The 27,098-nt window shown below is 44.6% G+C and overlaps 1 protein-coding gene across 2 annotated transcripts in view; it reads left to right on the top strand.

Annotated features, from left to right (window-relative positions):
- Window positions 1-24,748, top strand: part of Dusp22 (dual specificity phosphatase 22) — a 56,139-nt gene extending 31,391 nt beyond the window's left edge. Inside the window, exons 4-8 of one of the 2 annotated variants that reach the window (XM_057787445.1) lie at window positions 5,487-5,536; window positions 18,400-18,474; window positions 21,215-21,386; window positions 22,178-22,250; window positions 24,149-24,706. In XM_057787445.1, coding sequence (XP_057643428.1) covers window positions 5,487-5,536; window positions 18,400-18,474; window positions 21,215-21,386; window positions 22,178-22,250; window positions 24,149-24,195 — 417 coding nt within the window. In that variant the 3' untranslated portion in view covers window positions 24,196-24,706. Of the gene's footprint in view, window positions 1-5,486; window positions 5,537-18,399; window positions 18,475-21,214; window positions 21,387-22,177 lie in introns of both variants that reach the window. The other variant, XM_057787444.1, reaches the window with a different exon arrangement.
- Window positions 24,749-27,098: the final 2,350 nt, after the last annotated feature.

Consider the following 27,098-nt stretch of genomic DNA (forward strand, 5'->3'; position numbering starts at 1 on the left):
GTAGAAAAAAAACAATTTTTGCTACTGTTCAGAAGGGGGATGTACATGTAGCCCAGTGCAGGTAGGGATCCAAAGTTGCTATGTGCTTTATTCAGAGAGGGCAATATGTACATATATACAGGTAAGGGATCTAGGCTAACTAGTGCATTACTAGAGTGTGGAGGTGTGTATAATCCGAACCAGGTAGGCTCTCAGATTACTAAACTATTTCATCGCCTTCCTCAGTTCTGTGAGTTGTTTCCACCAGTGAAACACACCTTTGCTACACGATTTTGGAGTTTTGATTGTTTCTGTTTTGAGGCAGGGTCTCATGTAGCTCAGGCTAGCCTCAGACCAGCTAGATAGCTGAAAATGGCCATGAACTCTGGTCCTTCTGCTTCTGCCTCCAAGAACTGAGGTCAAAAACATGTAGCATGGCACCGAGCTGGCTTTGTGGGTTTTGTAGCAGTGCATAAAGTTGTGGTCTGGCTTCTGACCAAATGAGGTCAGTTTTCCTTTTAATTTTATTTTTTCTTTCTGGGAGTAAAGAATTGGTCATTGGGGACAGTGGTGAAATTAGTTCTTGCTGGGGTTAAAGGCTTATTCTATCCTTGTTTCATTAGGACTTGAGTGTTTCGAACTGAAAGATCTGCTTAGCTGGCGTCCTGGAACTCTGGATGGGCCTGTTTATCAAAGAAAAGATGCCATATTTGTAGGAGGAAGCCCCTTGATTCACCCATCCTGTCTCTGGTACTAAATTATAATAATAACATCCTTTTTTTTAGACAGTAAAATAATTTTTCCATTCTGTGGAGTTCTAGCCCCTTCTAGAAATTACTCTCTTGCGTCTGTTTTTAATATTTCTACAAGGATTTAGTTGTGTTATTTTATTTAAAACAGGTACATAGCATTTGTGCATATTTTGCCCATGTATATAATGTGCAATAATCATATAAACAGCTTATGTCACATCCATCTTCTCTGCTGTTGCCACATTTGTTTCCCTGCCAAACTCTGGAGTCATTGCCTCCGACATCCCCTTTACCGTTGCCAGTCTTCTCCACATCCCTCCACCCCACTGCCTGCCTGGGTTCTCGTATGAGAGGAGCAGCTTCAGCTCCCGTGTAAGGAAGATCCTATGTGCTGTCTGTAATGCCCTCAGGGTCCGGCCATTGGCTGTAGATGTGAGATGGGGCTCTGTTTCTAAGCGCTTCATCTTAGCGTCCCTGTGAGAAAGAGCGTGGCCCTGCTCAGCTGCATCTTCTGAAAACAGGTCACTGGATTCTCAGCAGACTCTACCGTCTGGTTGTCTGGTAGTTTTTGAAATCACATTTGAAACAAGGAAGAGCTTGGCCTCTTTCCTGGTTTTGTGATCAGAAGCTTGGCCCTGCTTCTCAGGTCTATCATTTTAAGTGTGATTTTTAGTTTCGGTCCAAAGAAAGACAAAAACCCTACCTTTTAGTGGTTATTATACTTGCTGAAACAGAAAACTGAAAAACTGTGGAACTTTTGAGAATATGACAGTTCTGGCTTATTCAGATCAAGCCTCTGGTATGCTTTCTGAACTTTCTTCTTCCCCAGCGATGTCTGTTGATGTAATTTCTCTCTGAACTTTCTTCTTCCCCGGTGATGTCTGTTGATGTAATTTCTCTCTGAACTTTCTTCTTGACCCAGTATTGTCTATTGACGTAATTTCAAAACCCAAATACAAGAATTTCAGCAGGAGCTTCTCAGGGCAGATCCCTTGTAACTCTTTTACTTCTGTCCTGTGTTTTCTGGTGTTTACACCATGTGGTCCCTGAAGTGGTGAATATCCAACATGCGCAGTTGTTCTCTGTGGGCACAGAGCATTTGCACCTTTCCTTGTCTCTTGATTATGATGCTCACTTCATTCATATTGCTGCTGCTGCCACCCAGAAGGCCTCGCTAGGCTAATAAATAGCCCTTCCAACGTTCCTGTGGGACTGTGACCCTTGAAGCTCAGGTAGATCAGTACAAAATGAGACTAGCTGCTCTATGGTGTGAACAGTTGTGACTTGATATTTAATAGCTCCATAAGTGCTAACTGGCTTCCCACCAGCCCACTATTCTGAAACACCATAGAAAGGGCTCAGTGTTTTAGTTTTCCTTATTCTGTAAGCATCTTATTTCAAGGAACAGAAAAGCAATTTTATTACAATGTATTCCAAAACATTAGAGGGAACATGAGACAGAAAATGTGTAACAAACGGCATACTACTGGAAACACTGTTGCTGTTTTTACTCCTTGTAGATTTTTCAGGTTGTTGGAGTTTTCTAAGTTCTTTTTTAACCTCCTTTTTGATATTCTTTCCATAATGTCAGTAAATACATCCTGCCCTCCATCCGTCTCTCTGTGAAGCTCTCCGGAGTACAATCCTCCATATAGATCAAAGAGGAAGCATCTAGTCCACACATCGGTCCAAGGGTGATTTTAAGTCAGCCCAGCTTTCTGGTGGCACAGGGGTCTCAGTGCTGCTTTCTGAATTAGTAACTAACTGTTAAAAGCTGTGCACATGTGCAAGCATCTGACGCCTGTTTTAGGTAGCTGTAGTTCTGCCTTTTGTGGCCTCAAAGATATCTGTGCTTTGTTAATGACTAAGTCACGATAAATATATGCTCTTGGGGGCAAACAGCTAAGCCTTTTTGACAGTTTTGACTCCTTCCATGACTGGATTTGCATATTTTTTATTGTAGGTCATAGTGAGGTGGTTTGTGTTCTTTTTGAGTGTCACTCGAGCGTATGTAGACAACGTGCCCTTTGCATGGCCTGAAACCCAGCTCTCCCCCTTTCCTGATGGTACTTACCAGCACACACTCACCCTGCCCTCTTCTCATGCAGCCATCTTTTCAGATCTGATTAGCATTTAGCCTCAGCATGCAAACTTGGAGTGAATGCCTACCATGGGCATCAGTCCAGGAAGTTAACGTTCTTGTGCTTATATGTACAGTCTTTGATGTTACACTGTCTTGTCTTTTTCTCTGCTTTGCTTTAACAGCACAGGGTACTCAAATGTAATTGAGAGCCACATGTTCATCTTCGCAAGATGCATGAATGGGAAGCTGCTACCTGCCTGGCTCAGCTATGAGGGCAAGGAGCCTAGAATGACATGTTACTCCTTATCCTGTGACTCACACAGAGAGAATGCCTTCCACCTGCTTCCTATGGCTGGTAGATTTTCCTGGATACTGGGCAGGTTCTACTTTGTGGGTCCAAGCTTATTTCCTTCTGTGCATCAGGCAGCACAGACATGAATCTGGCCCTCCCTATTCAGCACAACCTAAAGGAAGCACAATGACTCCCATTTACCCTGGTGACAAGTGTTCCAGGTATATGCACTCTTAGTATGCCAAGCGCTGTTTGGCCTAACCTCTGTCCATTCTCTTCGTTGTCTCTATTTTTGTTTATCTTCTTAGTATGTAGACTGGGCTGACTTTAGACTCTATTAGAATGTGGTGGCTAGCCATCAACATTGAGAGAGGTAGACATTTTTTTGTGCTGTGCTGGAGGGTCCACTTAGCCCTTTGCCTGACTGGAGTTGCTAAGTTGAGGTGACAGTAGTGCCCTTGAGAACCCTGTCCTCTGGACGTCCGGACTGCCCTGCGGATAGAGGGAGTATGTGGGAAGAAGGGTTCCACAGCATTTGGACCTGGCCACCTAACTGCCTGCTTTTACTCAAGAGCCAGAGGGAGGGGGGGAGTCCCTATCTCAGTGGAAGAGAGGACAGAAAGGACCTTTTTGGCAGAAGTACTTCCTTTCTTTTCAAATTATGCTTTTAATATGCCATAAGGTTTGGAAGAGCTTTAAATGTTTAAAATAACTGGTCAGTGTTCCCAGCATAACACAGCCTCAAGAGCCTAGGAAACTTGAAGAGAAGGGGCCGGTGGGCTGCAGGTATAGTCATACAAGGAAGGGCCCACCGCCTCCCTCCCTTTCCTGCCTGTGGGCCACTCTTGGCAAAGTACATTTGCTCTGGGATGAAAACAGAGGTAAAACTCATCTCCAAGACTCAATCCTGTACAAAAAGATAAAATAACTGCTGTTATAATACTTCTTTTTCAAATCCTGATTAAATAATTTGATTCTCTTTTTCAAAGTTTGAAACGCTGCACAGATATGGTGAGAAAAAATTGATCTTTATTTTTGAGGTTTTTTTTTTTCCTGATGATCCCCCCCCACCCCAATAATGGCAGATGAGAAGGAAGGGGGTTGTATCTTTCAGGTTTTTATTTGCTGACAGCATGTCATACTCTGAGCCAGTGTCAGCAGAAAGGGGCAGATTAATAAGCAGTTGGAGGCTTCTGTTTTCCTCATAAGAGCTGGAGAATGGGTTCTGTGCTAACGTTTCAGGACCAGCTTAGCCTTCTCATTATACAACTTTCCCCATATTCTGCCTGCACCTGTACCCGCGAAGCCTGAGCTGCTGTACTCTGTCCCTGCCTTCTGTAAGCCTGCCCGACCTAGAAGGCCTGGTCCCAGAGTGGGTACTATCCTGTCTAGTTGCAGCTCCAGCGCACCTCCCGGGGGGCCAGATGAGCACTAAAAATTACAGAAAGACTTCAAGCAAATCTACAAAGCAGGTTGCATTGTCACCTCCTCTCCCAGGGAACTTGGCTACCTCTGTATCATTATTGTACATCAGGCTGACCTCTCGTACTAGCTAGTTCCTCTCTGGCTGTCCAGGACTTTGTGACAAGATTCTGTGACATTTGCCAGATATGAGAGAAAACTCATGAATGGTTCGTCTGTCCTTTACACACTCCATTGCCAAGGTTGATAAGATCTGTGTGCCCTGTGCTGGTTGACACTGAAGACTTTAGAACTACTATGTCCATCTTTTCTGTAGAAAAGTAAAGCACTTGTTTTTTTATAAAACTCCAGCTCAGCATGATTTTAAATCATTACCTTTGGTAATTTTTCCCCTCAAATTAGGGGGAAATAAATATAGTAGTTTATTACAGAAGCCTTTGGTGTTCTGCAAAGCAAGCGACTTTGTTTTCAGGTTTCAAAGGCCCAGTTGTGGAATTGTAGTTCTTATAACAATAACATGACATAGAAGGCTATGGCAGGACATCACAGTTCTCAGCCCTTCTTAAGGCATAGGCTAAGAGTGCCTCCTCTGGGCACATTCGGGATCCAAAGGAAACAGTATGAATGCAAACGTTCCAGTGAGTTGTGAACGTCAGCACTGAAGTGCTCAACTCCTGTTTTCAGTCCCTCAAATGTTGTCTAAATGTTGTTATATATGTTGCTTGCAAACCAAAGCATGAATATTGAGATGCTCATGGAAAAGAATCAGGAACCTGAATTAAAGAGTTTTTCCTCGCTTCCTTGGCAACAAAAGATGATTTAAAAACTTCTCCTTTTTATTTTCTTGTTTTTTTATCTAAGTAAATGGTTCCTTTTAAGTCTTTACTCACCTTTGTATCATCTTTTTTATTTTTATTTATATGCATGTAAATATATATATATTTTTATCCTTCTACAGGGAGTTAAATACCTGTGCATTCCAGCAGCGGACTCACCATCTCAAAACCTGTAAGTTTTTTCTGTGTTATTTGGAGAAATTAAGAATAAGTGCAGTGTGTGTTCCAGCAGTTCTTGGGCCAACTGAAAAGCAAATGTGGGATTCTGAAGGAAATAAGTAAACGCTTGAGAGCATCTTTGGAGTTGCTGCTGTCCTTGCATAGCTACTATCCTGAGGTGGAGGATGTGAGTCTGCAGAAATCCTAATTGGCTAGGCCACTGCAAACTGCGGGTGGAGGCACCTTGTTATTTTCCAGTGCTACTGTGAAACATGAAGGCTGGGTGTCCCCAGGAATGCTCTTTTTAAGAAGACTTGAAATCTAGGGAGATGGGCCAGTCAGTAAAGTGCCTGCTGGGCGAGCCTGAGGACCCGAGTTCAGGACCCCAGCACCATGTAAAAACTAACACAGGTGCATATCTATAACCTCAGTGCTAGGGACCTAGAGATAAATGATCTTCAGAGCTCATTGCTCAGCTAGTCCAGCCAAATTATGGAGCCCCAGATTCAGGGAGAGACTTTGTCTCCAAAAAAAAAAAAAAAAAAAAAATGAGGTGAGGGAGAAAACACTGGCCATCTACCTCTAGCCTCCACATACATGTACTCATGTGCATGCACAGCATACACACACACACACACACAGACACACACAGAACACCTGGAGTGTAGAGAAGATGGCTTAGTAAAATATTTGCCTTGCAAGCATGCGGACCTGAGTTCTAATCTCCAGAGCCTACATAAAATGGAAGGTGTTGGCAAATCTCTGGAAACTCATAGGCAAGATTGTCTGACCTGCATGGTGAAATCCTAGGCCAAATGAGACTCAGTCTTGAATCAGAAGTGGAAGTAATTGAAGGTACCCAGTGCCCAAATAAAGAAACAGTCAGCATTAAATTGATTCTAATATTTTATTAATCCAGTATATCTAAAATGTGGTTATTATATGTAAAAATATACATGCTAACTATAAAAATTCCCAAGATATTTCTCTCCCATGCCCTCATGCTGTCACAGCGGTCTGATGTGCATCCTCTGCCCTGAGAGCTCTTCTCTGTTGGTCTGTGCTCGCATGTAGTTTACATCTTTCCCCGCAGGACAGTCTGGACCTCAAGCCTGGATGATCAGAGTGCCCTGCTCTTTCTCGTTTGCCATTCCATTGTGTTGTCATAACTATATAAACCTTTGACATCCTTTTAGTCCTGTTTATCTTTTTTACTCCAAAATATATGCCTATGCTTTGTTTTATTTGTGTATATGTGTGGTTTAACATTTGGGCGTGAGTGTGGGCATGTGTGTGCCATACTATACACTTGGGAGATCAAAGGACAACTTCCAGGGGTCAGTTTTCTTCTTTCATTCTGGACTCCAGGGATCTAATCCAGGGTTCAGGCTTGTGCTGAAATATGCTGACCCACCAGCCTTCTTTGGCTGGGTCTTCTTTGTCATTTTAACCATTTAAGAGGGATTCACAATTGTAGCTCACCTCAATGACAGCATCCACATTGAGCAGTGGTACAGCCTCAGTAGGATGGGACAGAGCGCTGGAGGCCCAGTTACAAATGCAGCAAGCACCCTTTGTCCCAACTGAGGCCTAGCGTGGATAGGTGATAGTTCCCTCAGGCCTGCATTTGACCCTTGCAGGCTGAGATGCTAGGGACTCCATTACTTTACTCATCCCGCTGAACCTGGCTTCTGGCTATCTTGGCCTGGATATTGGGGGCCAGCATGACAGCTCTCCTGGAACTGTATGTTACTGTTTCATCAAAAGTGCCCCAGATTCAAATAGTATTGTTAAGTCTGAAAGACCACAGGGTTCATCTTCCATTGTAAACGAGTGCTGGTGTATTCAGATCTTCTTTGTCAGTGAGGCAGACAGCATACTTGTATTTTCTGTCCTGACTGACAGTCTTCTTTAAAAGTTGCTGGAATATCAGCCATCCTTAAGTCTTCACTGCCAGAGAACAGAGAATACATGGATCAGGCTGTAACTTTATAAGACCTCCCTGTTGCAGGAGGGGCAGGGTAGGTCTACAGTTTAGTGGGGAGTCAGACAGGGGACAGTGGAAATAGAGTTAGACCAGGAAAGCACTGCGTAAATAGAAAGTTGGTCCAAGCTTGTTCTGCCCAGGCCAGGGGTTGTTTCTACCCCGCCTCTTGATATTTCACAGAGAGGTGAGACTTTAAAAGTGAGAAAGAGAGAGGCAAGATTTTACTAGGAAAACAAAGTAGTAGCCTACCCTGGAAGGAGAAGCAGCAACTTTAGAGAACTTCCTTGGTTACCAGTCGTGTCAAGAAACAGAAGTGGTTGGAAGGGCATGGTCCCTGCGGAAGGAAGTGAGGCGCTGCCTTTCTCCGAAGATCACAGCAATCTTCTGCCCTTGTTTTGGTGACAATTTTTGGAATGATTCTTTGCTCTCATCTCTAACCACGATTCAGCCATACAATTGAATGTGTCAATACCTGATTGGCAGGAATCAAGCTGGAACCTATCCTGGGTATGTGCTGCCAGGACACATGGCCCCTGGGCTTTGAGCAGCTATAAGATTTTAGCTTTTCTAGGAGCTAAGTGCCATCTTCAACTTCCATAACGGTGATCTAACACAAGTATTGGCAGTTCTGCATTGTAGACCAGTGAACAAGGCAAAGCAGTCAATTTAACTAGTCTGTACTTACGTTCTCTCATCTGAAAACACCCATCGCTAGGATTCGGAGAGGCAGTTATGTCCTTGAGCATATCTCTGTGTCTTCCTGGCACTTTGAAAAGTGTGGATCTATCTCTACTATGCTGAGTGTCTTCAGAGTTACAGAAATGACTGTAGAAATAAGCTTTGGTGACTTGGGTTTTGTTTATCTGTTGCCAGTGATGATGGTTGAGTGTTTTCATATCTTTTCTGTTGTGCTATAACAGAACATCTGAGATTGGGTAATTAATACAGAAAACAAATAAGTTTTATCCCATAGTTCAGGAAGCTTGAAGTCCAAGATTAGGCGGCCATATCTGTTGAGAGACTTGTGCCACTTCCTAGTACTATGATGGAAAGACAGAAAGAGTGAGTGTGTATGTAGAAGAGATGAAAAGGGGGCCAGGTGCTTGAGACATTCATGGAGGCTCTATGACCTAGATACTTATACCTGGCCTGTCTCCCAGTATTGCCAGATTTAAGAATTAAGGTTCCAATAAACACATTAGAAGAAGCGGCGTTCAGACCATAACAGTGAGTGTGACTCCATGGTAGAATCAAATGATTCACCTTAAGTTGGTAGTTGGAATGCTTCCCTCTGTATGTTCTAACTCGTTTAGGGTTTCCTGTGTTACTCACTAAATACGAGGAGTTCACAGTGAACCTTCACTTCCTGTGTCATTGACTAATATGGGTAGTCAGGAGATCAGTCTCCTTTTTTATTTAAATCTAAAGATTTATTTTAATTTCATGTATATGAGTATTTTGCCTGTTTGTATGTCTGTGTACCAGGTACATGCAATACCCACAGAGGCTAAAAAAATGGTTTTGGATCTCCTGGAACTAGAGTTGTTAGCTTCCACGTAGGCACTGGGAATTGAACCCATGTCTTTCAGAAGATCAGCCAATGCTCTTACCACTGAGCAATCTCTCCAAACCAGGATAAATATTCTTAATTTGGGGGGCTTTTTTATAAATAAATAAGCCAAGAGAAAAACTTGAATAGTTTGTAAAACTTGGGATTGGTAACCCAGACAGCTATCAACTGACAATCTTCCGTCTGACCACATTAACTTCTTGTGCCTGTTCCCTCTCTTCAATGACAGAACAAATCCTGGAAGTCTGCACTGCTTAGTATTTTAAACTTAGATACTGGTTTAAAAATGATTTTCAGCTTTGAATGAAATGCTTTATTTCCTAAATCTTGGACTGCGGAATACTCAGTGCTAGAATGCTTACCCTATCTGGTAAGATAAAGATTAAATATTTCTTTTTCTGCAAAGTCCCAAGCAGCAGGAATTCTGGCTGCTTTGCTTAGTAAGAAGTATGTGACCTTTGACACTTCAGTCACCTGATAGCCACTTGCTGTGAACTTCAGAAAAGTTGGTTTTCTGCCTTGGCCTTAATCCTAGAGAATCTCCCCCATCTGACCTTCCATGAACTTAAAATACAGAAACCTGGTTTGAGATAACATTAACACAAAATTTTAGCTCGGTTCCCCCAGCCACCTATTCTGCCCAAGTCAGGAAATATAAAAGTTCAAGTTCTCCGTGTCCCAATAACCCCACAACCCTACTGTGGTATGTTTTGCATGATGTTGTCATAAGAGATATGCTAGAGTGGGTGTTTGCACATTGCCGTGCATGTGTGTCAAGTGGTCAGTGCCGGGGCTTAGTACATGAAGGCCTGCAAACCCATTTGCGTTTGTTTTCTCTATGGTTTCTCTAAAGCAAGTCATTTTAACCTTCTCGCTTAATAATCTGCTCATCTCCTTGGAGATTTAGAGTATTGAGATGATTATGAAATTGGATATTTTATTAATTCTTTACTACTTATAAAAATAAGATTGTATTCTCTCTGTATTCAAAGTAAGGAATGCTAATGTGTTTAGAAAATAGATGCCTAAATATGTATTCACTTGCATTTGCTTATTCTGTTTTTATTACACAGTAAGTTGGTGTTTGTAGTCAGGTAACACTAAGTTGATAAGTCTTTCCTTTTCTGCGAAGTCTGAGGGAGCTCTGTCATAGGCTCTGGAGTCTATAGCATTACAGTAGTCGCTGGTGTTCTGTGGCTTCAGAACCAAGTGGGTGTCGGTGTTTCTTGAGATTTTGTGGAGAGGTGAGCATGAGCACTACACGGAGCTCTGTGGGGAAATCAGGGAATACTCTGGTCTTAGTTCACCACCCTGTCATTTTGTCTGTGTTGTCTATGTGTAGCTGACATTGTCTGTATTCCCGTTTTTCTTTCATTTGCCGTTTTTCTATTGTTTCTGAGCAGCTTTTCAAGATCAGAGGTAGATGAGCCCTTGCACCACTGTAGCTGTGCGTCCAGATGGTTCTTGAGATCTTTGTATCACTCACTCAGTGATGTGGTCCTGTTCTTGTGGTAAATGGAGATCTCTGGAAAAGATACAATCAGTGTTTGCTGCAATAGCCATCAGAGTCCTCTGGTCTCAGACTGTCCTTGTTACTCTTGAATTAAACTCTTCTCTTGTCAAATGATTCCATCTTAAAGGGTAGAGAGATGTGTTTGTTTTTAAGCTATCTTTTTAAATGGATGTATCTAGCAAAGGAAAAGTGTGGTATACATATCCTCCAATTCTCGTGTAATGGTAGCAGTTCCTGAGCATAAAGTTTGGGAGTCACTGTTACAAGTGTGAGTTGTCTGTGTTTAATGCAGAGGGATTGCCTTCAAAGATCTAGCTGAGAGATGTGCATGGGATCTTGGGGTGTCTGGACCAATTTTGCCCCAGGAAGAATATCCCATCATAGAGTGCTCAACCACTTTGCTTTAAAAAAAAGGGGGGGGAGGACTATAAAGTGCTTGTTTTTGCTGGGATTTTCTCCTCACACATTTGGATTCAGGGGGTGAGGAGAAACATTGTATATGTCTGTGGCCTTTGCTGTCAGCACAACCTCATTTGATACCACCAACTTTGAAGTAAGACCCACCACCATTCCAGGTGGCCAGGTCACTGGCCTCCAACTCTTTCAGTAAGCAAAGGGTGTTGTAGGGGGGCTGCTTGTTAGTCCCAGCTGTCCAGAACCAAAATAATCACACAGAAACTGTATTATTTAAATCACTGCTTGGCCTATTAGTCCTAACTTCTTATTGGCTAATGCTTACATATTAATTTAACCCATTTCTTATTAATCTGTGTATTGCTATGTGGCTGTGGCTTACCAGGTAAAGTTTCGGCATCTGGTTTCTGGTGGGGCTTCTCTCTCACTCTGCACTTCTTTCTGCCAGCATTCGGTTTAGTTTTCCCCGCCTAGCTAAGTTTTGCCTTGCTATAGGTCCAAAGCAGTTTCTTTATTCATTAATGATAATCACAGCATACAGAGGGAAATCTCACATCAAAAGGGCTGAACCTAAGGACTGTCAAATCACCTCAGGATCATGGCATCTAAGAGCAGCAGGAAGTCTCCACATGAGAGTATCATGTGGTGACTTGCTCTATCTACCATCTTTTATTGATCTGGTCACTCATAGCCTCTAAAATGGAGAGAGAGAGTGGTTGAGCTACTGGTCAGTGAGAAGTAAGACCTGGACCCCCTGGTTAATCCACATAAAGAGCATCTCTCCACCAGAGCTCCTCTCCTCCCTGAGGTGTTCTCTTAGGATGTTGGCACTGCTAGATGAGTATACACCTGTAGACACACTTCCTTCTGCAGACAGGCCTGTGGCAGTCTTTGTATGGAAGTGAAGGCTAACTGCCAGCCAAGTGAGGAGCGCGAAGAGGGAACTGGGTTCACGTAAACAGCATGTGGTGAGATGGTGCTGCAGATGTGAGCTTCTGCTTCACACTGCAGCAGAAAAGAAAAGAACCCAGACTGTGGGTATTTCCCACTGTGGAGGAGGGAGTTTAGTGACAAGAGCTTGGATTTATGTCATTTTTTCCCTGGAAATAACCCCCCCCACACACACACACACACAACTCTGTCTGCATCATCCAGTTTTAAACCAGAGCAGCACTGGGCCAGCCCACCTCCTGGTCTTTCTTGTAAAAGGCATTTCTAGGAATGCCTGCCTGGCTTGGCCCAGTGCCTGATTTTGTATGAGTCAAGTCTCAGGGTGGAGTGTTCCATCATCTCTGTGGCATCATTGTGCTCTCAGACTGAGAGAGCTGGTGTCCCCATTACAGATGCTTGCCCTGCAGCTCCATAGTCTGTACCCCCAGCACAGTAATGGCCATTAACAGCATCCTGTATGCTGTCCTTGATTTAGCACCTGTCACATGCAGACATGCAAACCAAAGGAAGGAAATGCTATTTGGGGGGAATAAGTGAGGCCACCTCCCCAGGCCTCGCAAAGCTCCTTAACACACTGTTGTGAGCTTGGTGCAGGTTTGAGTATTGTTCAGTCCACTGTGGCAAGGTTAACTCTTGAATCCGGGTTCTACATCACAGTATATAGGAGGCCTGATTTCATAATGCGTGAGTCTGTGACATGCAGGTGTGAGAAACAGATTTAAGAAGTTGCTGCCAGCGTGGCCTCAGTAGAAGAACTGACCTGCCCTCTGAGCCTGTAGAACAACCCCTCCCTGAAGACTGCAAGTCCTGTGTGCACTTAGAGGTGTTCTGCTGGCTTTGCCCCACTGTGCTCATGGCAGAGTGTTCTGAGGAGTCTGTGGCTTCTTCCTCCATCTGGGTGGCACTCACTCGTTGCTTTCTGGTTTGCTTTTGTGGCTCTCTCTGGTACTCTTTTCCTCTTTCATGCTTATAGACCAGTGATTCCCTACCAAGAGGCAGGACCTGTAGCTAGGAGAGAACTTGTGCACACTCCTGACAACCACAGTGTGAGCAGCCTGGTGGACAAAGGAATGTGCATCTGATCTGCAGGGATTTTAGAGTCAGGATAGCCTGTCAAGTCTGAAGTCTGGAGTCCAGCCCTATCTACTGCAAGTCTGAAGTCTGGAGTCCAACCCTATCTACTGCAAGGAGAATGGACACCTGTATAAGCCATGAGGCACGTTGCAGCCTAGTAGCTTGGCTGGGATTTTATTGCCTTAATAAAAGACCAAAACCAAAAGCAACTTGGGGAGGAAAGGGTTTATGTCATCTTACAGCTTGTTCATCATCCTTGGAAGTCAGGGCAGGAACTGATGTCAAGGTCATGGAGGAACAAAGCTTACTGGTTTGCTCCTCATGGCTTGCTTAACCTGCTTTTGTATAACACATAGGACAACCTGCCCAAGGGTGGCACTGCCCACAGTGAGCTATGCCTTCCCACGTCAGTCATCAAGTCAGGAAACTACACTATGGGTTTGCCCACAGGCCAATCTGGTGAGGACATTTTCTCAGTTGAGGTTCCCTTTGCCAAAGACTCTAGCCTGTGTCAAGTTGGCATAAAACTAGCCATAAAGGACACTTCTGGCCTAGGTGAGGTGGCTTGGACTTTTTTAATTCTTGAGTTAGTTTCTGATATGAGAGGGTACATTTGGCTGTAAGTAGACTGTCTCTAATGGTGTCTCAGGGAGAGATGATGTGGAGAAGCCTGAGTGGTACTCCCAGGGATGGCAGCAAAACTCTGTCATCCTGTGAGAACCTGGCTTCCCTTGCTGCACTTTACCCCCAAGTTCTGTGCTTCTGCTACAGCTCTTAATGCGACTTTTGTAGCTTTCTGGTTGGAGGCTAGACGTGGCACATTTCTTCCGTCAGAAAGAGCGACCTTTGCAGAAATCCTCTCCCATAGCCTTCCCTCCCTCGCCCCTCTTTCTTTCTTTCTTTCTTTCTTTCTTTCTTTCTTTCTTTCTTTCTTTCTTCTTTCTTCCTTCCTTCCTTCCTTTTTTCTGTCTTCCTTCCTTTCTTTTTTTCTTTCTTTCTTTTTTCTTTCTCTGTGGCCACAGCTGGCAGAAGCAGAATATTCTCAGAACCTGAGCACTGTGCTGCCCAAAACTGAATCATTGTACTTAGCCTGTTTTGCTGTGGTGTCAGAGCAGTGTCAGGGACGTCCTGGTTTGACCTGTAACTTGGGAGGCTCTGCCCTCCTGCTTCAGTCCTCCAACACATGCATCAGGCCTGGAGACACCTTCCCCGCCAGCTGTTAGATTGTTCCTGTACCTTCCCTTCCCACCAGATATGGCTCTAGGCTTCTGATTACTAGTGTTGCCAGGTATACAGTTTTAGCAAGGACACATTTGTGCCTGGTTTTGGCCACTTGGGAACAAGACTGCAGTTCTCTGAACCCTGTGTTTATATCTAGAAGTCTTTTCCCTGGTAAATTATCAGAAACTGGTATGCTATGCTATGCTCCGCCATGTCATGCCATGCCATGCTAGAGACTTCTGTGGCAGTCTGGTGTCCTTAGGTTGGTATACTTGGAATCTCTACTTTCAGTGACTCTTGTGGTTGTTGGCAGGCATGGGTGTGTGTGTTGTATGTACATTCACTTTAGTAAAAATATTTCCTACCTCTCTTAGCATTTCTGTTGCTATGAAGAGGTATCATGACCACAGCAACTCTTATAAAGGAAAACATCTAACTGGGGCTGGCTTACAGTTTCAGAGGTTTATTCCATTATCACCATGGCATGAAAAATGGTGGCATGCAGGCATACATGATAGAGAAGGGGATGAGAGTTCTGTATCTTGATCTGCAGGCAACAGGCAGTGAACTCTCACAATGGGCATGGTTTGAGCATATATGAGTCCTCAAAGCCTGCCTCGAGTGACACACTTCCTCCAACAAGGCCACACCTCCTAATAGTGCCGCTCCCTATGAACCAAGCATTCGAACGCGTGAGTCTATGGGGCCATACCTTTTCAATCCACCACATTCTACTCCCTGGCCCCCATAGGCTTGTGATGATAACATAATACAAAATGCATTTAGTCCAGCTTCAGAATACATCACCATGTTCTGTAACAGTCTCAAACTTATTTAAAGTTTAAAGTCTCTTCTGAGACTCACACCATCTTTTAACTGTAGCCCCCTGTAAAATCAAAATCAAAACAGATCACATATTTTCAATATACATTCCTGTTCCAAAATGGATGGAAGGGAGGATAGTACAGAAATAGTGGACCAAAGCAAGACTGAAAACCAGATGGGCAAACTGCAAACTCTGCATCTCCATGTCTGATCTCCAACTTCTGTCAGCTTTGTTGACAACGCAAACTCTTCTTTTTCTTGGTTTATTTCTGAAATTACCTGGTGTGCGTGAGAAGGAAACACAGAACACACAACAAACCCACTTAGGAGTTCATTAGAGGGGGTGTTCACAGGCCTGGGGGAGTCAGTGTGCAGAGAGAGAGAGGAAGATGGCGCATCCAGCTTTTAAAAGCTGCCTAACGCATGCACACAGAGGGCTACATCATACGCAGAAGTCGGGCTCATGCATGTGGGCAAGGACTTAGCTGAGTCATACGTGGGGGATGTAATACACCTGCATGTGGGTCATGCAGAGCCCTTTAACATCCCCAGGGGCCATTAGGCATTTCTGCCTGAGGGCTTGTCTGCATATGCATGGCCTCTAGATCCTGGAAGTATCAACCTTATTGTGGCTAAAATCATTACAATTTCCACTTCCTGTTAGCAGCTCTCCATGGCAAGTATCCATTGACTCTGGCATCTCCAACATTTTTGGGGTTTCCAAGGCAATCCAGGCTTCACCTTCACAGCTTCACACAATGACCTTTCTGGATCTCCGGATTTCCGTGCAGAGATACCCTTGCCTCCTTAGTTTTGGAGGGCGATTCCATCACCCCTTTCTTCTCTAAAGCCAGAACTGCTTTGCCAAGCTGCCAAGTTCTGCTGCTTCCTGGAGCTAGAACATGGTCTCCTTATTCAATTGCATCTTCACCAGCATTCTGTTTTCCATAGTTTCCTTTACTGCCTAAGTTTGCTGTTCTGGAACTTGCTCTGTAGAGCTGTTCCAGGCTGGCCTTGAACTCATAGATCTGAGGCCTGTCTCCTGAGTACTGGGCTTAAAGGTATGTGCTGCCATGCCCAGACCTATGCTCTTCTTTAATTCCTTCCCGCACGTTGGAAGCTTAGCTGGATTGGATCTTGCCATGAGGTCTCCACTCCCTTTATTCTGTTCATTCTTTCTTTTCATCTGTTTATCTCCTTGAACACAGGATTTAACTCCATTCTACTTCCTGGTGTTACTTTTCTCCTCAAACTGTACATTTTATATTTTTCTTTGCTCAGCTTGCTCCTTTTCATTATAGATCTTCATAAGAGTGAGTGCTAGTAACTCTACAACAGAGTCTATGCTAGGCTGTTTTGAGATTTCTTCTGCCAATGGAATTAATCCAAAACTCTTAATTTAGCCTCAAGCAGACTTTACAGACAATGGCAAAAAACAGCCGCATTCTTATCCAAAACATCACAAGAACTAGTCTCTAGGCCACAAACTAAAATTCTAATCCCCTGAAACCTCTTGAGCCAGGCCCACACAGTTCGGGTCACTCTCAGCACCACTGTCTTCCGTGCTCTTTTGGGTATGGCCCATTAAGCCCCACTTAAAGGATATAACGGTGTTTCTAATCCAAACTCCCAAAGTCCACATTCTTCCATCCACATACTTCTTACAAAAACATGGTCTGACCTATCACAGCAATTCCCCAACCCCTGCCTGGTATTTACTTCTGTCTTAGCTGTGACGAGACACGACACAAGAACTCTTATAAAGGAAAACATTTCATTGGAGCTGGTTTACAGTGTCATAGGTTTAGTCCATTATCATCTTGCTGAGAAGTTTGGTGTCATGCAGGCAGACTTGGTGCTGGAGAAGGAGGTAAGAGTTCTAATCTTGATCTGTAGGCAACAGGAAGTAAACACTCACATTGGGTGTGACTTGGGCATATATGAGCCCTCAAAGCTGGTTTCCACACTGACACACTGACACACTTCTTCCAAAAAGGCCATTCCTACTCCAACAAGGGCACACCTTCTGGTAGTGCCATCCTCTGTTGGCCAGGCACTTAACACATGAGTCTATGAGGCTATCCCTGTTCAAATCAGCACACTACCTCTTGCCAACATAACCCCACGGAGTTCTTCTGTAGCAGTACCTGCCCTGTCCTTCTGCAGGGAGAATTATTCCTTACCAGCTGTCTCTAAACCTTTCATAATCCCTGGTAAATGGCCAGTACTCAGTGCTTATAGAGAAACAAATGGGGCACATGGGGAGCTTTGGGGGTTTCAGTGCTTTAGAAACCACCTGAAGGTAGAATACACCTGGTAAAAGGTTCTGAGCCTACCCATCGCAACCTTTGCTTGGCCCATGCAAGGGGCCAGTCGGCTGCCAGGGGACTTGACCGTGGTCTCCTGAATAGTTGTATGCTGAGCAAGTGCACAGAAAAGAAGGGACCCAACATCTAAGGGTCAAAAGAAAGAACCGTGACATTCACCATCATTGCAAACTGCAGAGTTTGCAAAGCTCACTGATATTTTACCATGTCACCTCTGTGAGCCGTCATCCATGCGTTCTAAGTCATGCTTCCAAGGCCACACACAGCGGCAGAACAGGTTGAAACTAAACTCTCCTTTTCCCATAGGTCCAGTGATGAGAATGCCCGGGGGTGAGGGGGGTGGGGGAGGTGTCTCTAGGGAGATCATTACAGCCAGTGTCTCCAAGATTTCCAGGGTGTCAGAAATAAGCCGGCTTCTAAGACGGGAAGTCCACATAACAAGGATACTTCCCTTGTTTGAGCTCTGAGGCTATACAGTATTCACAGCCAGTGTGAGAGGCAGATGAAATAAGAAGTTAAACAAGAACTCCATGTGTCTGTCAGCAGCAACCACGTGGTTCAGGGATGACTTGAAGATAAAATCTGGAAAATTCTGATGATTGGAGGCCTTTAAGCCTCACTGTGTTTATGACCAACTAAGGCTTAAGTAACCCTGGTCCCAGTATGGTCCGGCTCTAGATGGGGCAGACTCTAAGACAGTGGCTCTCATCTGTGGGTCATGACCCCTTTGGGGTCAAAAGACCCTTTCACAGGGGTAACCTAAGATCATCAGAAAACATAGGTATTTACATTATGATTGATAACAGTAGCAAAATTACAGTTATGGAGTAGCAGTTTTATAGATGGGGGTCATCACAACATGAGGAACTGTATTAAAGGGTCTGTATTAAGAAGGTTGAGAGCCACTGCTCTAAGACATCTTAGGAAATCCCAAATGTTTCTTTTCATCAGATGATAAATAGTAAATGTCACTTTTCACTTTTTTTGTGCATAGGACAAGACATTTTAAAGAAAGTATCAAGTTCATTCACGAGTGCCGACTCCAGGGTGAGGGCTGTCTTGTGCACTGGTAGGTGTGCTGTCTCTTGATAATGTTGTCATAAGTTTGCTTTCTAGTTGGCGTCTTTTTATCTCGGTTGCCTTTATAATGCTGTAATAAAATATTATGACCCACACAACTTACAAAGTAAAGCGTCTAACAGGGGGCTCATGGTTGCAGAAAGTTAGAGTTCATAACCGTCATGGCGAGGAGCATGGCAGCAGGCAGGAAGAAGGCACGGTGCTGGAGCAGCAAAGGGAGGCTTACGGCTTGATCCACAAGTATGAGGCAGGGAGCTAACTGGAATGGCCTGGGCTTCCGCACCCAGACAGAGTCACTGTCATTCCCAGTGACACCTCCTCCAACAAGGCATGCTTCCCAATCCTTCTCAAACTGTCCCACCAGGTGGGTACCAAGAATTAAAATATATGAGCCTATGAGGGCCTTTTTTATTCAGACTATCACACTTCCTCTGTGTGGTTAACCAGTCCATGTCCTCAGAGAACTCGGTAGATTCTGGATCTCAGATGCATACTGTACTGCTGCCCTGCTCTGCCGGCTCCTTGTTTCCTTTGGCAGAAAGAAAACTGACTGGTTTCGCTTTAGTTTTTGCTTCAGTCAGTGCTAAGATTTCTAGGGGTTGTTGTCAAGGTTAGCAGGCACAAAGCATTGTCATTACCATCTTGACATTTTATTAGAACAGCATCTTATGTCTCAGCTCATCTGTTAGACTCACACCAGACCCCATGGTGGCCATTCCACAGCCCTGCTTCCTCCTGCAGACTCTGGTAGTAACTGTGGCTGTGTAGAGTCACATAATAATACCAGAATATTTCCTTTCCACTTTCAGGTTGGGGCTTCTGTTGTGTGTGTTTGCCTCTAGAGCTTTAAAGTGATCCAAGCAGACTGAGAATTAAGTATTTTATTGACGGGGCGCTACCTTCAGTCTGCTGTACTTTGTATCATAAATGGAAACTCGGCGCTCCATATCCATTGCTTCAAATCCATGATTGCAACCATGAGTCGGGAATATCCAGGGAAAGTATGTCTATACCAAGTCTGCACACGCTTTTCTCGTCCTTATTTCCTAAACAATTTAGGATAACAGCAGCTGCTGAGCCGCATTTGCACTGCTGTGTGCTGCAGTGTCACCTAGAGATGCATGCAGGTGTTGGGGAGGACATACACAGATGGCACCCAGTGCCTTGAACACCATGAGTTCTGGTATCCACAGTGAGTCCTGAGACTAGTGACCCGTGGTCAGAAAGATCACCTGTACAAACACACAAACACACACACGGACAAGAAAGGCAAGCCAGCATAATTAGCAAGTGTAGTGTTTGTACACTACTCTGCTTTTCACTAAGTAGGCCCTAGGTGATTATTACCTTTGGAGTGATAATAGCTTGCAACATTCTGGAGCCATCGCTCTGTCATAGTTAAAGTGGGGATGGATCATATCTCCTGTGTCTTGAATGATGTGTGATAGTAATTAACTGAAAGTGTAAGTCTCTGAGTGAAAGCACCCCCTCCCCCACTTGCGGCACAAGCAGTGTGCAAAGGTGGCTCTCGGAGCTTGTACTGGCGTGGGTCAGAGAAGCCCATCCAAAAGCTGTGAGCCAGTAGTCCAGGAACAAAAGCAGAAAAGGACATGAGATGGTTCCGTAGCTTTAAGAATAGTGTTTTTCAGATTTACACAGATTTATGTTTTGACATTAAATAATGTGCAGTACCTTTTTTTGCTATAGTGTTTTAAAAAGCAGGTAGTATAACCAATACAAGTGATATTTGTTTCAACCTTCCATTCCATTGAGTTTAAAGTGCCTTGGGAGTGCAGTTAGAGGCACTTGATAGAGATTCTGAAGCCCCAGTCCTGGGGTCTCTCTAGGCTTCTGGTGAATTCATATCAAGCCTAAGAGGATATATTTGTTTAAAATTCCCTTGCAGTTCCTAATAAAAAGCCCTGGTGATGAGATAGTGCTTAAGGGAAAGTTTTTTATTGTCACTAGAATATTCTAGTGATATTCTAAGAATTACTGTTTAATGTATTTATGTATATCTGAAATTTTTCAGAAAACAAGAATATTCTCCAAGCTTCCCTATGTTCATTCATTGATAGAGCGCTCTGAGGAGGCACAATCTTCTATGTCTTAATTTGCATGTGCATTTAAAATTAACCCCTTGATGGTATGAACCACCCAACAAACACCCTCTGAGTTCAGTCTGCCCACCATAGTGCTCTGCCTGGTTAGAGCAAAACAAATCTAGATGCTAAGGTTTAGAAAGGGTTTCTGTAGTCCATGTTGAAGATGAGTACCCACACCTTGAGCATGCTAGGCAAGTGATCTACCATTGAGCTGCGTTCTCAGCCCTTTCGTGAGCCTTAAAAGTCATAGACTTGCCCTTTGTATATATGGTAGCTAAGCAAGCCATGAAGCCTTCAGGTTCTGAGTGGAATTGTTGCAGAGGGTTGGAAGCTCTAAGTCCCTCACTATGCTGCAGTTACGTTAGTGCCCAAGGAAATAGAAAATATCCAGGCTGTATCCTATAGAAAAACTGTGGAAAATGAGGCCGAGATGCCTATAGAATGATAAAGATCCAGTAGAACTGGAGTAGAGCAAAATTCTTGTTTTATTTCTGAGTAATTCTCTGGTAAGCCCTTGCCTGCTTCTGTGAAAGCCTCAGGGCAGACAGACTTTCTACAATGAGGTCCTTTGTTTGGATGGATGGAGGGTGGATCTGCAGTTCTTAAACGGTCTCGGTTCTGCAGCTTGGCTGGAGTCTCCAGGAGTGCGACACTGGTGACCGCGTACATCATGACTGTCACTGACTTCGGTTGGGAAGATGCCTTGCACACCGTTCGAGCTGGGAGGTCCTGTGCCAATCCCAACCTGGGCTTCCAAAGGCAGCTGCAGGAGTTTGAGAAATATGAAGTGAACCAGGTGAGTGTTCCTTGAGGAATTTTTCAAATGTAGACAGCCACCCTGGACCACACCTCACCCTTTGAGAATGGTGGCACTGCAACCGAAAGACCCACAGATGTTATCAGGCCCAAGTTCCCTGCATCCCTGGGGGGAGGGGGCGCTTCCTGCATGCTCTGTGCTCCTGCGTGGCAGCTTTGGCACTTTGCTGTGCCAGGTTCTCCATATTTGCTTGTTTCTCTCCCTCTGGGTGTAGTTAGCATTTCCTGGTTTGGCCTACTTTCTTCTTATTTTTTCTTTTTCATATCTCAGCCTTTGAGCTGTTAGAGCTATAACCAAGCAGATGAGAGTGGAAGGGGGTATTTCCCATACTAATTATGATAACTCCAGTGTCAAGTTCTCGGCTGGCGTAGATGGGGTTACCTCTCTATGCAGTGATTCTGAATTGCAAACCTTAACTCATGCTGTTTTCTCCCTGAATTCTTTCCGTCAGTCCTGCTGTCACAGGCAGATGGCACAAGGACACATTTTTCTTGCATGCATTTTAGATTCCTTAGCAGCAGACAGTAACTGCTCAAAGTCTGCTACATAGATGTATAGTAGATTTTCAAGTCTTGAGCTCAGACTGTTGAAGGAACAGCTCTTTCTCTTGCTTGCCATTGGCTGTCAACCGCAAAGCTATGATCACCTGATGCCCTTTTATTTCCATGCTTGTATGTGGAAACTTCACCATTGCTTACGAAGTGAAAGTCACTGTGCATGTGTGTGTGTGTCTGTATGTGACATTTGGGATTTGTTTCCAACTCTTCCAGTATCGCCAGTGGCTGAAAGAAGAGTATGGAGAGAACCCTTTGCGAGATGCAGAAGAAGCCAAAAGTATTCTGGGTAAATATAAAGAGCAAGGGCGCATGGAGCCCCGGCCTAGCACGAGGCGGTGGAGCAGCTTCTCAGCCCTGTCTCCTCTGACCTACAGTAACTACACGACAGAGACCTAACAGAGAGATCTGGTGTTTTCCTTCCTGCTACGGGTCTTCTTGGTTGCCTTTAGGCTGGTGTGCCTGGTTATTGGCTTCTGCCTCTGAGGACTACAAAAGGAGGTCACAGCGAGGTGGACCACTCAGGGCTCCTTCCCTAGCAACCCTACCCTGCCCTGCTCAAGGCCTTTTCACTCTGCCCATCTTAATCCAATCTTGGCCTCACCTGAGCTTGCTGTGCCTAGGATACCGCTGTGTATTTTATTGCATGCGTGCGAGAGTGTGTATGTGCATGCATGTGTGTAAGGGTGTGCCTGTGTGCCTGCAAATATGTGCTTTGTGAAAGGGGATACTTGTCAAGGTGTCTCGGCTGTGAGAACTGAGTCTTTGTGGTACTGAAAGTCAGAAATCCCTGCCACCAGAATTGGGATGGCCACATGGAAGTCATGTGAACTTGGCCTCTGAAAAACTGCTCACCACGTAACAGCCTGTACCTGTGATGAGTGAGAACTCAGGGCATGCGCAGCTGGAAACAGTGGTGTTCTGAAACCTGAGATGGTGCAGAGGAAGAAGGTGACGTGATCCCTGCAAAAATTATGTCTGGAGGGACGGGGTAGGGGACTTCAGAGACTTGCCTTGGGCATCCTGGGCATATCAGGCCCTAGCTCCCTGTGGCTTCCTGCCATCCTTTACCTGCCAGCCAGTCATATCCCTGAGTTTCACTCAGTGCCTGCTCTGTCTGGGAGCAGTGTCATTTGAGTTGATGGTGACAAGGAAGACCTTAGCCACAGTAACCCTGCACCAGAGGTCTGGCCTGCCCCTGTTTGCTGTCACACACTCCAGCCTCTGATTGGCCTCATGTGCAGGGACCCATCTCAGGTTTGCATGGACCTGCAGCAATTGGGAAGGAAGAACAGTTGTTAACACCATAGTGGTTTGTGTTTAAAAATGCCTGAGCGTTTCCTGAGCTCATTGGTATAGGCTGTGGACGTGATCTTTGACCTCAGCTACCTCACTAGATTTATTTCTCTCCTCCTTTCTTCTTTAAGGCTAGGGTTGCTTTGGTATACCTGTCAATTCTGCTTCATAGTTGAAAATGTTAGTTATGTTGCTTTTGTTTTTTTTAAACCAAAGAAAAAAACATTTATGTCATTGAGCTATTTAAAATTTTCAATTTGGACTTCCATGAGGTTTTCTAGTGGGTCAAACCCCAGATTCTGACCATGAGAACTCCTCAGCTTGAAGTTTGTTGCAGAAGGCACCCCAAGAAGCTATGCATGGTCTAGTCCGTTATGCCAACTCATATTCCTTAAGCACGCAGAGCCGTATGAATGAATGAATACACTCAACCTCTCCCTACAAAGATGCTGCCACCTGGTTTCTCTGAATTCCATCACCAAAAGAGCCCCCAAATAAGAAGAACAATCTTTCTGTGTGTGTAGAGCATGTCAAATTTGAGCCCTTTGGGGCCCAGGAAAACTAAGGTAGCCAACTCTCTCTCTCTCTCTGTGTTTGTGTGTGTGTGTGTGTGTGTATAGTGAGGTGAGGTATCCGTGAACTAACTCGGCATCTTCAAGTAAAACAATGTGTTTTAGAAGGAGTATGACTGCTGGGTAGGAAAGCAGAGGGGAGAGCTGTCAGAGCGCAAGGGTGGATGTGAGGCCTGGCACAGGAGAGAGAAGGACAAGCAGAACAGTAGGGCAATAAAGTGAAGCCCAAACATGTGTGCACACATGTGAACAGCTACACGTATTCAGTAGGTTCTCAACTGTCTTAACTTTTGTTGCCAGTAACATTCTTTCTTCACAGCCGCCCCGGGAATTCTGAAGTACTGGGCCTTTCTCAGAAGACTGTAATGTACCTGAAGTTTCTGAAATATTGCAAAGTTCAGGCTGGTGCTGCCAAAAAGAAAAGTGACATAGAGTTTATTTTTAAGTGTCCAGTAGTAATTTGTAAACTTGTTTGTATTTTCATTTTAAATTGAAAGCATGTATAATCATGTTGGAATACATTAAGAACTATGGAGACTCTGTAGCAAGAGAAAATATTTGCCTTAACTCCACTACTGTGATTGTTCCTTTGCCGGACGGATGCTCACCCAACAGCCTCAAGAGCTCTATCACACTGCTTCATTCTGTTTCGTGAAGTAACTGCTTCTCATGAACGCTGCCCAGGGAGGAAAGCTGGCACCTGGGAAGTGTAGTGCAAACTCTGCCCTCCTGTTATGTTCTCCAGCTCAAGACACATCCCAGTGTGTTATGTCATCCATGGCTGTTGTCTCCATGGTAGAATTAATTACCAAAAGCTGCTCACGTTCGTCAATAAAGGGCACATCAACCAAGTCTAATGTCATGTACCGTGTATTCGTCTGTGACATGTGAAGGTCACGTATGTTTGTGGAGGGTCACAGTGCACCTGGTCTTGGCACAGAAGACATGTTTCCCTCCAGAAGGCAGGCAGCATACGTTAGGAGGGGCACATAACACACTGTCTGATTACTGAAAGATAAATAAAAATGTCTTAGAGTTGTTGGGGCTGGAGGTGTCGCTCAAAGTGAAGCCCTTACCTTCTGTCTTTTATCCCTGGCACCAAAAAGAAAACCTCATCGTTTCTGGGTGTAAAGAAATTCAGATGCAGAAGTGAAACTTGCCCTGCAAAATGAAGATGGAGTACTTGGTCTCTCTGGTTAGTGCGTGTACCACAGGGATACATTGTCCAGGCAGTCCACAAACTCATTCCAAATTCATTTTCAGCTCTTACTATGAAGGGTCACAAAACTCACCAAACAACTTAAGGCCAGCTCCTGAACTTTTCTTGTCTAAATCTGGTGAGGGTTAACTTAAAGGAAAGGCAGGTGATATCGGGAGGGAGCCTTGGGCATGTCTCTCAAACCAGCTGTGAGACTGTGGGGACACTGAGACAGCAGAAGCCAGGCCCCATCACAGTCCCAGGAGAACTGTCATGCCTACATATGGGAAAGAAAACATAGCAGGAAATCAGGTTCGTGGGCCACAGACCCAGTCTGCCTGAGCCAATAGCACCTGTAGCCTGACGTCCCTTCCTGGCTGTCCCTCGCCATGTAACCACATCTGATGCTAACACCAACTCCTCCACTTTATAAGCTTAGAAAGGAAGTATTTCACTCCCTGAAGGCTCAAACCTGAAACCTGCAGCTACCCTCATGGTGAGTTCCTAAGTTGCAGTCATACTGTTTTTATCTGGAAGCTCCCTGCCCTAAGATGGCATTGATGTGGTTAGACAAGAAGCCCAAGCACTTTCTCTTCGTGACCAAACCGAGTACTTGAAGGTAGAACAAGATCCTGAAGATGAGACCTGGGATCTGCACACACACATGGGGCTTCGGCTTGTAAGATTGGTTGGGTCATGATCCAGTGCAGTCCTCGGGCTGCTTTTCTGCAACACAGATGTATTGCAGCCTGTCCCTCAACATCACTGTCCACAGAGGGAAACAGGATCCACCTCATTCCTTCTCTGACCTGATGCATCTGTCTTCACCACAGCTGGGCCCCAGAACAGTAAACTGAGGTAGTAATGGCCAAATAGTGGGGTAGTGTAGTTGGACCTTTTCATCAGGACCGCCACGCCCCAATAGTGACATGGAGACTTATTGACTATAAAAACTGTGCCAATAACTTAGGCTTGTTACTAACTAGCTCTTACAACTTAACCCATTGTTTTAATCAATCTACCTTTTATCTTGTGGCTTTATCACCTTGGTACTGTCCATACTGCTTCCTCTCCATCTGGCTGGTGACTCCCACCTTCTTCCCAGCGTCCTGTGTGCCTAAAAATCCTGCCTAGCTATCGGCCATTCATCATTTTATTAAGCCAATCAGAATGACACATTTTTAGAATGTACAAAAGGATTATTTCACAACAGGGTAGAACCAATGCAGCTGCCCTTGGTGCCATGCAGGAGTAGAAACACTATTCCCACTTAAGGGGACAAGGGGGGTAAGGGAAGGCATCTTGAAAACGCTGCAGCCTCATTTGAGACCTGACATCTAAGTCAGTGTCAGTGTGATGTGAAGGTGTGAGAGCCCGGTATTGGGAGCCACATGTGAGCCATCCCCAGGGACTAGAAAGCAGCAGAACACAGTAGTAGTAAGGAACTGTAATGCTGGTATAGGCTCGACCCTTACCTGAAATGCTAGCACCTGGAACTGGTTTGGATTTGGGATGGTTCACTGATTAGAACATTTTCATGAGCATCAGGAACTCACTGTCTTAGGCACAGGGCCCTCCATAAATCTAAAATACATTTGCTTCATATGAACTTGAGTATATAGACATGACCTACAGAGTCTGTAGGTAATTTTTTATACATTATTGCGAGCACATCTGCATTTTGACTGTTGCTGTTTGCTTGAGATATCAAGTCTGGGATTTCCCATTTGTAGAAAATACCAGTGCTCAACCAAGTTGGATGTAGAAACATTGTGGGTTTCACATTTTTTTTAAAGTTACATGCAGTCAAACTGTAGTGGCAGCCAGTTGTCACTTGCAGAGGTCCCACCACTCCAACGCTTCTCACTGGCTTCTTCTGACCTTCTGTGACTTAGTCCTGAACTGAGAGCATCGCAAGGAGCTAAGGGCTATAGATTAGTTCCCTGGACACTGCAGGAAATCATTGAACGGAGCCGGAGAAGCAGGTGTGCGCGTGGAATGCTCTTTAGTGTCTACACAACGCAAAAAGTGTTTGCCCCACACAAATGAAATGTGAAATAGTTTATTCTGA

Source organism: Chionomys nivalis, chromosome 13 (assembly GCF_950005125.1).
Source record: "Chionomys nivalis chromosome 13, mChiNiv1.1, whole genome shotgun sequence".
Classification (NCBI taxonomy): domain Eukaryota; kingdom Metazoa; phylum Chordata; class Mammalia; order Rodentia; family Cricetidae; genus Chionomys; species Chionomys nivalis.